Source organism: Pholis gunnellus (genome assembly GCF_910591455.1).
Source record: "Pholis gunnellus genome assembly, chromosome: 21".
NCBI lineage: Eukaryota > Metazoa > Chordata > Actinopteri > Perciformes > Pholidae > Pholis > Pholis gunnellus.
This window is the reverse complement of record NC_136548.1, coordinates 16,604,065-16,615,717: the sequence shown is the minus strand read 5'-3', so window position 1 is coordinate 16,615,717 and position 11,653 is coordinate 16,604,065. Positions and strand designations below refer to the sequence as shown.

At 44.5% G+C, this 11,653-nt stretch overlaps 1 protein-coding gene across 2 annotated transcripts; it reads right to left on the bottom strand.

The window, feature by feature from the left end:
- Window positions 1-264: 264 nt before the first annotated feature.
- plekhm1 (pleckstrin homology domain containing, family M (with RUN domain) member 1) lies at window positions 265-11,140 on the bottom strand. 2 transcript variants are annotated; one of them, XM_079183053.1, is made up of 12 exons: window positions 10,914-11,140; window positions 9,325-9,414; window positions 8,322-8,563; window positions 7,457-8,128; window positions 6,863-7,322; window positions 5,712-5,859; window positions 3,444-4,424; window positions 2,771-2,916; window positions 2,469-2,662; window positions 2,323-2,386; window positions 2,083-2,240; window positions 265-1,572 (listed from the first exon to the last, which is right to left on the bottom strand). In XM_079183053.1, exons 2-12 carry the CDS (start codon window positions 9,376-9,378, stop codon window positions 1,464-1,466), a joined length of 3,228 nt encoding a protein of 1,075 aa, XP_079039179.1. In that variant the 5' UTR covers window positions 9,379-9,414; window positions 10,914-11,140; the 3' UTR covers window positions 265-1,463. The 2 variants fall into 2 exon arrangements, with proteins under 2 accessions (XP_079039179.1, XP_079039178.1); XM_079183052.1 differs by having other exon boundaries at window positions 10,928-11,140.
- Between the last annotated feature and the right edge of the window lie 513 nt (window positions 11,141-11,653).

Genomic DNA, 11,653 nt, shown 5'->3' with positions numbered 1-11,653 from the left:
AGACAATGCTTGATCCTTGGAGAAGTAAAGGTGCTATTAAAAAAGTTTAATTTATTGTCATTATTGTATGTTAATTAAGAAAAAGTATTTTCTCTTAAATCTAACTTAATCTTGAGTGTGGACTGTGTGTGTGTGTGTGTGTGTGTGTGTGTGTGTCTCAGCAAAACTGGCACTAATGCAATGATGACTAAACACACGTACAATTAAATCTATAACCAACGATCCAGAGAGCCTTTGTGCCCAAAAACAAGAGATTCATCAAGTAACACAGAGACATTTAATCATAACGGTCATTTATACATCATACATCATAAATGAGAAGACAAAGACAAACCATGAATAGTTGGAAGTATTCTGTGGTTTGATATGCTCTGCATATATCCAAATGAACTTGATGATTAAACCATCAATTATTTATTTGTTCTCTGCAGATTTTGGCAAATGGAAGTCTCTCTTAATGTGCTACTTCTGCGAGTTCATCTCTACATCGGCGTCAAACTTTCAAGAGAAGAAAATCAAATTCTGCAAAAATGAAAATGTCAAGAATGCAGGTTTGTGTGTTAGTTGAGGTGTAGCTCTGTGTGCTAGAAGACATAACTAAAGTCGAGTTGAAACATCAGTTTAACAGTCATCGCGAATACGTGCAAATGTGCAAAATGTGTTTTGACTTCATGATCAACGCAAAATCAAACTTTTCCTTGTTTCGGCCGCACGTTTATTTATTTTCTTCAGCAACTTTATGTTATACGTCAGTGTGGCTCACCTCTTTATCCTCTTAAATCACATTAATGTACATTTGTAAGCTTGAAAAACTTGTAAGAAACATTCCACAAAGTCTTCTCTACGACTTGATTCAGATTTTATCACAATCAGTTTCTACTGCAGTAATGTCACTTCTTCTCCTGGTGGAGGTAAATTAAAAGTGTGAGGTTTAGCCGTGTTAAACACACACCAAGTGGAGAAGAGTGTAAAGCTAAAATTAAAAAGGCACAATCAAAATATGTCGATTAGAATATTTCAAGCACTGCTTTAGATATTTTTGCATGTTCAGTACCCAACCAACCTGCTGCATTATGTTTAAATACGTGCATCTGAGAGAAAGGCAGAATGTCCTGTGTGAACATGATGAACGTAGATACAATAAGACAAACAAAGTGAAAAACACACCATGTAAAAAAATGTGTTGATATGATTCTTGGCACAGCAACCTTCACCGGTGTCTCGTCCTCCGTTTGATGCCGAGTCTGAATTCAGAGAGGTATTAACGTCACTGGTCGGTAACATCTGGCTGCACCGTGTCAGCGTAACGAGGCCAGATGTGCCTCTAAATTAGTGCGAGAGAGTCGAGCTACTGCAGCACCGTCGCTCTCACAACACGCTCATAATTGCACTTGAGGTTACTTCATGTAAAAGCTAGATTTTCGGTTATTTCTCCGTGGCCTTGTTAGTCGGGGCCTCACGGCTCAGTACTGTGGATTCCTCTCCAGGTACTTCTTCATCCGCTGACAGCGAGGACACGAGACCCCAGCAGCCTTACAGGCCGAGTGGAACACCGCTTTACAATCTTTACACCTGGGACAGAGAAGGAAAGATTAAACAAATACAGGTTTAATAGCACATAGAGAACAAAAGCTAAACATGGAAAACTGCTCAGTGCATTGTATTTAAAATTAACAATGAAACAATGATTTTTAGTCATTAGGAACACATTGATTTGATGAAAAAGTGAGATAATTAAGCACCTGTGAGATGATTCAAAGTAGTGGTTTTAAATGAACCAGTAAATGTTTACATTAAAATAAAAACATGTGAATTGTATTTCACTTTATTTCTTAGTTCATTTATTTGTATTTATGCATTTTAAACCTTTCATAGATGGAAGAACAGCCTATATTTTTTAAATATTAAGCACCGAATATAAAAATCAAACTGTAGCTCAGTATACAAAAAAACTGAAAATGTTTCAACACACACACACACACACACGCTCTCTGAGGGTTATCTTTGAGTGGGAGAGCCCAAGTCTTATACTACAAATGATTTTTAAATAACAGTAATTGAGGCGTCCCAGTAAAAATGCACCTGGTGGTGATGTCGAGCTGAAAGGGGAAGATGATGTCATTAGCGTGGCATATCTGACAGATGAAGCCCCGCTGAGTGCACAGGTCACAGTGGAACACGTGGTTGGAGGCGTACTGCAGCATTGTGAGCAGGTAGTTCACATACTCGTCCTCTGCTATCTAGAAGATAAAACAACAACACACGTTAAGATTGTTTCCTGGTGGCAGACGACAGGTCGCGGTCACACAACGAACACAGTACCTGTCGTAGGTCCATGACGCTGTACAGGTGGCTCGACTCCAGCAGGTACGTCCGCTGCTCCATTCTGACAGAGTTTTAAAACATACGTTAGAAAACGTCGTGGTAGGATATGGTAGAATGTAAAACGCACACACAGACACACACACCTGGCTTGGAGTTTCTTGCAGGCTCCGCTGCGGCAGGTGAGCAGGTAGTCGCCCAGCAGGCGGAGCCTCTTCCGCAGGTTGTGGGCCTGAGACATGGAGTCGGCGTGCGTCACCAGCTCAGGGTTCAGGTGCTCCAGGTTCAGCAGAGGCTCCTGCTCCACCTGAGCCAGCAGATGCAGGGCCTTCTTAGACACCTGGACACACACACACACACACACACAGGTCAGAGAAACGTGTGACACATTGTATGTCTAACTGTATCTGCACGTAGTTAAGAAGTGATCTGCATGTGCTGCACAAACCTCTCGCCGTGTGAGGTCCCAGTTGTGCACCATGCGTGAGGGGATGACGGTGGTGTCGCCGTGATGACACGAGTCACAGTAGTACTGACCCGAGAACTCACACAGCCGGGCTCTGCCCAGAGACGGGCCGATCGGCTGAGGACACCCTGTGTGTGTGTGAGACACGCAGCAAACACAACCTCAGCATCTCATTCACAAAAATGTCCTGTTCTTCACAATAAAAGTCCCCCATTATGTTTGCTGTTTACTCTTCCTCCCTGCAATATAAGTAGGCATATTGTATTGAAGAATAGCCCCGGTAAATTTGGTGATTAACACATTTTCCTTGAACATTTCACAATAAAAGCCCCCGTAATCTTGCTATTAAAATATTATATTTTGAAGCAAAATCAGGAGGAGAAATGTTGGGTTTTCCTCCTCTTTTCCTTTTACTCTCCTCTATAGAGGAACTCCTGTGTGACGGGAAGATGATGAGAGACCTTTGAGTTGATAAATAGTCCAAAATTGTGCCCGTATGCTGTCAACACCTCACTGAGATCAGAACTGTTGTGTTGTGTGTGTGTGTGTGTGTGTGTGTGTTAGAGATAACGATAAGCAGCCACTGGATCAGAACATACCACTGGACTACTACTGGACTTGTCTGATTAATGTGTGTTCAACAACTCAACATTACCTGCACACTTGAAGCTCTGCGTGTCGAGCCCCTTCTCTGAGGGAACAGTGCACAGATGCACGAGGAGCGCTCCGTCTTCTTTTAGTCGGTGCTGCACCAGTCTGTGGAGATTTCCACTCATACCGGGGAGGACTGCAGGCGCCTCGCCGGAGCCTTCGTCCTCCCCACTCTCCAGGTACGAGTCCAGAGCCCCTCGGATCAAAACCCTCCAAGAGCGAGCCTCCTCCGGGTTCTCAGCTCGGACCCTCAGCGTCTCCCTGACGGTCAGGAGTTTGAAGAAGGCCGGTCCTCCCTGAGACACGTCCGGCACCACGTCCCGGATTTCCTCGATAGGGAGCGTTTGCCGCAGCTGCTTCCTTCCTTCTTGTACCCGAAACCCTTTCAAGGACTCCAAGGAGAGGGAGAAGACCAGAGGCGCCCATGTCCGAGCCTCTGGATCTGTGGAGAAGTACAAAACAGCTTCTTTGATTGCGTCATTTTCCAAATCCGCAGTCCGAGTCCAGTCAAAGTCCTGCAGAGGAGGAGGAGGCGCCTCCTGCCCTCCGCATGGCCCCGTGTCCGGGGAGGAGGGACCTCGCTCGGGGCTGGAGGGGACGGAGGACGAGGACGCCGCGTCCACGCCGTTCTCACAGGCGGGCTGCAGCACCTCCCAATGCTCATCGGTACAAGGCGTCGGACGGCATTTGATGACGGCCTCCACTATCCGGTCCACCCAGTCCTCGGCTTCGCCGCGATTCGCTGCCCGGAGGTAGAGCCGCTTGCCGGGGAAGGCCAGCTCGAAGCGGCCCTCGGGCGAGGCCACGCGGGCGTCCTCGCATCGCACCAGGGAGCAGTTGTCGCAACACGTGCGCTCCTCGGCGTTGACGTACAGCCGGAACTCGAAGGGCGACAGCTCACAGTAATAATCGCGCCACATCCCCATCGCACCTCGACGCTCCAGGTGACCTAGCTTCAGCAAGCCACGGAAAGGGTTGGACAGCCCTGACAGACAGACGGAAGGAAAAGAGTCTCCATAACAATGTTTTACATGATCTGTGCAGACTTGTTGACAGATCGAGACCAATTACATTTTGTCATAACAGCTTTAAGTCACAAGAAAAGAATGATAAATATGAATGTTTAACAGTCAGAATCAACTATTAAAACCAGTGTTTACTATACAAAATGTTGGTCATCTCTTTAACTGCAAAGCAACTTTTAGGGATCTGATGAGAAGCAAAGGGAGAAGATCATCTGTACGTTGACAAATTAATTCACTATTTGCTTACAGCACTAAATTTAGCGACGGTAGCTGCTGTTGTTGACCAATGAGACGGTTGAATAATGAATCTGTTGACCTGATTGGTGAGATACTACAGTAGCTGGTCCATAGTTCAAGCACTCACTGAGGTGACGTCTGGCCAGACATACAGGTTTATTACATTCCAGTGTCATCTGGCCACGTCCCACTAATGACATAACAACAGCTGGTGGTTTTCTTTTTTCAATCAGCTGATAGAACCTGCTGTGTTGTCACAGTTCAGGGTGTGGCGTGCACTGTTTTCATTCCTCGGTTTCCTGTGCTGCGGGCATTTCCTGCCCTATGTGAACAGGATTGTCTGTATTGTCACTGTTTGGGGGGTGGTTTGCAGTGTTTTCATTCCACTGTGGGAATTTCCTGCACTATGTAAACATGATGATGTTATTACCGACCGAGCGGCTGAAAAACGAAGTCGAATGGCCGCTTGAGGCTGGCGACAATCCCCAGAGACCCACAGTGTTAAAATGCCCAACTGCACTGCAGAAATGAACATGTTTAAGTTCATGACTGCTGTACTACTCCACTGATCTACAGGGGGCAGCAACACACCAAGTAAACTAACCGAAGAGAAATCTGTGTTGCAAATGTTTTAGGCGGAAGGAAATGTGTTCAACCTCAAGAATGCACTGAATGTCAACATCGATTTGAGTGATAGCTGAAATGTTTTTATGTGAAAACAGTTAATGGCCCTCATGGATGACGCTGAGGATGCAACTAACACTTTTATTTTATCATCGATTAATCTGATTGTTATTTTTCTAATTTATTGTGAAGTGAAATGTGCTGTTTCACCAAAAAAAAAACAATATTCATTTTACAAAGACGGATGAAAAAGAAAAGCAAGAAACCATCTCATGTGAGACGCTTGAACCAGAAGAAAGACAAACAATCTTAAAAATAGATCTGAGGTTGACTAAATGTTTCAGCTTTGAATGACACAGACAGCTGGAAGACGGAGGCAGAAGTACCTATTTGCCTGCGATGGACGACACTGGGAGGTGACTGAGAGACCTTGAGCTCAGCCGAGGGAGCAGCAGGAGGCGCCTCATCGTGGTCCGACACCTCCTCCAGGTGAGGCTTGTAGATGTCGTCCTCGGAGATCCAGGAACGAGAATGCTGCAACAGAAATGACACGTTTATCTTTGAGTTTGGGACTGCAAGTCGAAGAAAACAAGACATTTTAAACTGGTTTCCAACGTCAACTATCTTGGATTGAATCTTGATTAACTGACAATTAGAATATCTTTTTGTTGCAGCACTTCTTTCAATGCTTTCTTACAAACTTTACTAATCAACGGGCCGCACCGCAGTGAGCACAACTGAGCTGTCTTCAATAAAGGAGCAGTTCCTGTTATCATGTGTCTTGGGGGTTAGTAGCGTGAGAACTATAAATAAAACCTTGATGAATGGTGTCTTTCTCTGTTCAGGGTCAATGTAAAAACAAGCACAAATGTGTCACCATCTTGATAAACCAGTGTGTGGCAACCACAGAGAGTCCTACATTTAGTGACGTATCCGTGAGCTGTTCCTGCTCGGACATCAAGGCAATTCTGCATTTTACCCCGTCTGTACAATCCTTAAAGGGGAACGGTTTCTCAACCTGTGATTTTCCATGTTTTTGTGTCAAAGTGACTAACAAGTATTGAGGGAGAACGCTGCAGACAGCAGCGGCTCAACAGGTTGTGATGTAATCGCTTGTACGTCCACTAAATGTGCCTGTTTTTCCACTGACAGGCTCAGATTGTTATAAGTGTCTGACAGCATTAAGGAAACGACCCTACATACATTCTTCTTTACCTTTTGCTTCATCGGGTCTGTTTGTTCTTGTGTTACGTAACTTGTTGCCCAGAAGACAACTGTGAAAAACGTGAGTTAGAGCCGGAGAGAGGAGCGTCGGTGGTGTGTTGGAGCACAGAAGTGTTATCTAAAATACTTTCGATGTCACGGCTGAATATTTATCTGATTTCGACGTCACAATGCGGATGTAACGGGAGATTTGAGAACAAGACTTCTGAGCGAGACACAACAGACCGGATCAAACAAAATGTAAAAATGTTAAAAGTTGTACAGATGAACCATAACACAGCGAAACATCTTTTGAAACAGAAGAGGGTCTTACCGATAGAGAATCTGAGGACAACATCCTGCTGGTGGAGCGACGTGAGCCTTGATCCACTGAAGGCTCTGCTTCTTTCTCTACCTGGAGAGGCTCAGGACTCTCCTGGACTCCGGTGATCTGCACTTCGTCTACAGGCTCCACAGGCTCCACAGGCTCAGTAGAAAGCATGTCCGTGTCCAAGAGTGCCTCAGGAGAGGCAGCGACGCACACTTCAGAGGGAGAGCGGTGAACGTGGTTCTCGTCGGGTGTCGCTGGTGGCTCTGAATCAGACAGCACAGAGTTTGGGACGTGGTCCACGGGGTCTTGGGACGGCGTAGGGGGACCCTGGGTCTCGCTGTCAGAGCCGCTGAACACGGCCGTCTCCGAGTACTGATCCGGACCCGTGCTGGAGACGAAGGAGTCTTCGCGCATGGAGTCCTGACTGCAGTGGCCACTCTCCCGGAACTCTGTCAGTGAACCGCTGAGATAACAACAAGTCAAGATATATTTAAGCTTATAAGAAAAGAGAGGAGTTTACTACTGCCTGTTTCTATTTCTAATATTAAATTATAAAACATTATTCTACTTAGAACTCAGCTAAGAAGACACACTTACTCATTCTGTGGCCTCTTGGTGCTGATGGTGACATTAATGGGCGTGTCCAGGTCACATGAAGACCACTGCTCTCCCGTCGGGCTGCGGGGGTCCTGCCCCTGCAGGAGGCTATCGGAGCTCAAGCTGGAGGAGAGCTGGGAGGAGCCTGTGGTGTCCAGGCTTAAGTTAGATGAGTTGAGTGCAGTACTACCTCCGTTTATCACCGTCCCTTTCCCCGTCAGCGTCACCGGGCAGCCTCTCTGCAGGTCCTGTGCGTCTGAAGAGCCCGACGACTGAGACGCCGTGTCCCACGACTCTTTAAACGCGGGCTTGGAGTCGGGAAGGTCTCCGCCGTTGAGGGGCAGGTCGATCGTGTCCGCTTGGGACAAGGGGCAGAGCCCGGCGAGAGCCAGAGGCGTGGTGGTCCATTCGTTGAGGACGGCCGACTTGTAGGAGAGGCTGAACGCGAGCGAGGCCAGACCCTGGAGGTAGCTGAGCAGGACTTCCCGCTCCTCGGTGTCCAGGAGCAAGGCACTGGGCTGGTAGTGGGCCCGCAGCTTGGAGCCCTCGCGGAACAGCGACGCGAGGTAGCACTCGAGCAGGCCGTGGTTCAGGGCCAGCCGCAGCCACGCTCGGCAGCGACCCACGTCCGTGCCCACGAAGCTGATCTTCTCCAGCTCCTTGACCACATCACTGGGGAGTTCACAAACAGTGTTATCATCACATTGGAGAAGCAGGAATCCCTGAATGTTTAGCCTTTTTGCTTGAAAAATGAATGGACCGATTATCCGACCACCAAAACAGTTGCAGATTAATGTTCTGTTAATCTAACCCAACCAATAATTTCAGCTCTACCGACGTCCTTTTAGAATAATGTGCTTTTTACCGGTGGGTGACGGTCTTCAGGAGGCTCCAGAAGAAAGGCTGAGGGAGGGATCCTCGCTCTCCCTTCCTGCCCCGGCCCCCAGCGTCCGAGCGGACGTACTTGCTCTTGATGCCGTGGATGAAGACGGCCTCCAGGGCACAGCAGAGGAGGTTAGCGTCCCCGTCGTCACTGGTCACCACTGCGTCCGACGTCACGTATCTCTTCTGCAGGGCCTTGAGCGACTGTGCCAACTTCTCCTTGATCTACATGCGACGATGCGTGTGAGAGGAAAATACCATCAGCTTCCTCGTTTCGCTTGGTGAGAGCCACTAAAAGGTGCGGTTCAGATGCGAAGCAGGTTGGCAAATAACCAACAAACATTAGAGGTACAGCACAGAAAGCAGCCAGCACATTCTCTGAAGAGGGAGACGCAGTGTGAGGTCTGCACGGCCGTGTTGTTGTGAAACCTAATCTTCAGATTACCTACAGTCACATGACACCTACTGTCAGCTGACATGGACAGACAGAGAACATAAACATATAGAAAGTGAGCCCACGTTACGCAATAGGTTGCAAAATCAAAACGACTTCTTCAGCAACACTTGCGACAAAGCAGCGATGGCCTGAAGCGCTCTTCTTCTGCTGTGCATGACTTGGCAGGACTTGAGTATGGGGACCGACTCCTTGCCTGTTTTCATAGCTTCTGGACTTGCATACATTAATTCAGCAGTACATTGAGCAACGTCTGCAAAGCTCTGCTGTAATAAATCATTTTAACTATTAACCAACCATTAGATTGTCTGTTAAGTAAGATACGCGGGCAACTGAATGGATCCACAAGTGCAGGGTTAAAAAGTGGTGCAACGTTGAAGAACACTTACAACATTTAGCCTACTTCAATGTCACAACCATGGTATCACAGTAACAGTAAAAGGTAGAACAAGCAGGCCGGAGAGAAGTCTACGAGGTCACAGGATCTTTGCACACAAGGAGGGGGGGGACGGGACGGGACTTGTGGTTTTACCTGTTTGACATATTTAGCCTCGGGCGGTGTGTCTGGCATCTGTGTGGCTAGCATGGCACCTCCTGGGCAGGGTTACTCCCACATGGCAGGCTGAAACACACAAAACAACAAATATGACTCCTTTCAACACTTAAACATCTCTAATAAACGCTTCATTGACCCCTAGCTTCCCTGTCGACATGACTGGTGACTAGCTTGCGTGCCCCTGCAGACGAGCAAGGCATGTGACGATCAGGAAGCTGGTTTTATTTTTGTTCTTTCTTCCTCACTTCGTGCCACTGAGCCATCGTGACATTTTTCCACAACGAGCCTGCCGTTTGCCACTGTGACATATCTGCTATTTCACGGTTTCAGAGAGTAACCATGAAGTCATGTGAGGCGCTGATTAAAGGAGGTTGTCTGCAGGGAAGTAGCTACAAAATGCATCAGCGTCTAACTTCCTTAAATGAAATGAAACGCACTGTGAGGGCAAATAAAAGGATCTGTGAGGGCAAATACAAGGATCCAGAGACACAATGCCACTCAGGTTCCCTGACACGATCACGAGCAGATAACTCTGAATGCATAAAAGGTCAATCTTTAGTGGGGCACTGTGGTAGTTGCAGCAGTAAAAAGGACAAAAAATAAATGAGACAGCATAAGGTGTAACGTTAGTAGTGTAATATAGTACACCATAGTATATATAGCAATATAGCATAATAGAATAGAAGATTAAATATGATATGTCGTAGAACACGAATATATTAAATCAAAAACCTCCAGTGAAAGAAATAGGATTTATCTAACAGCAGATAGACAAGTGACTTTAAGTATTATTAGCCTTACAGAATTTAATAATATACCGTAATGATATATAATTAATAATAATATATTATATATAATAATTAATATATTATATATATATATATATATATATATATATATATATATATATAATAATTAATATATAATATGTATTATTATATTGTATATAATATAAATATAATATAATTAATATATATGATTATATTATATATAATATAATAATATAATTAATGTATTATTATATTATATTTTAATAATAATATATATTATTATATAATAATATATATTTTTAATATATAATAATATATATTATTATATAATATAAATATAATAATATAATTAATTATATGTTATAATTAATATATCATTATATTGTATATTAATATATATAATTATTAAAAATAACTTACTTTCGGTTTGGTGTCACATTAAGGTTAAAACTAGCTCACATCTCCTCAGTTAACTTACATTAACTTACACTTACATTAACTAAACCTTTGCACTATTGTTTAGTTAGTTGATTTAATATTATTCTATTTATTTGTATATATTGTGCATTTGTATATCTAATATTTTTACTCTGTTGTTTTATTTACCTGTACCATGATTGCTGCTGTTAGCTTCTGTTTTTTGGGCGTGTGTGGTTCTTTAAAACTCGAGCTGGAAGATTCGAGACATCGAAGAATTACAGAAAACACACACAGCACGTGCAGCACGTGCACCAGCAGCTTTGTTAACACTGTAACCATGACAGTTTTAGGATAAATGTGGGATTAAAAACAAACCTTAGCTTCCTTACCGACAACCGGTTGGCTAACTTGCCATTAAAGGTCCAAAGACAACCGCAAAAATCCTCCGTAAATTGTTATAAACTCAGTAAATGTAAGTTAAAGGCAAAGTCGATCCGTACAGTCGCTCTCCATCGCTTCCAAATCATCCAAAAATCCCCCAAAATCCAACAATTAGCGTTAAGTAATCTTTGTTTTCTCGAGAGAGGGGTGAAGACGCTCTCTCGTCACTTTCCAGTGTAACACAAGTGCATTATGGGAAGTAGACTACACCAATGATGCCTTCAGGTTCCCTCAAATATGTAGTAAAAGTGAGAATAGACGTTACAGGAACGTATTTATACGACATTTTAAGGGCAGTCCTTCTTCCTTCTTATCCTTTTTTCATCTAACACTCACACATCCATAATACATTTACTTGTTGTATACTTTAACTTATTTTTTACGTTTACAACTGTTTACACCTCAGCATGTGGGGTCCAGAAGCGAAATCCGTGCTGTTGATGTAGTTTACATGTAACACTCAAAGGCAGCGCAGCTCTCAAAGGCGTGCTGATGTTGTTGCTCAGACATGTGAGGACTTAATGTTCCCTGAGAGTTCCTGTTAGACTGACAACACAGCTCCAACATATTAAATCAACTACTCAACAACTTGCAAACTGTCAAGTAGCTCAACCACAGTATCCCCACACTTATACTGTTTTTTAAATAATGTTTGTGTGAAGAAAAGATAAGCT

Excerpts from the sequence above, each read along its gene's own strand:
- plekhm1 (XM_079183053.1), bottom strand. The coding sequence starts at position 9,378 with ATGCTAGCCACACAGATGCCAGACACACCGCCCGAGGCTAAATATGTC. Across the intron at positions 7,323-7,456 it reads ACCAAGAGGCCACAGAATGA|CGGTTCACTGACAGAGTTCC; the intron begins GTAAGTGTGTCT and ends TTGTTATCTCAG. Across the intron at positions 2,387-2,468 it reads TGCAAGAAACTCCAAGCCAG|AATGGAGCAGCGGACGTACC; the intron begins GTGTGTGTGTCT and ends AAACTCTGTCAG.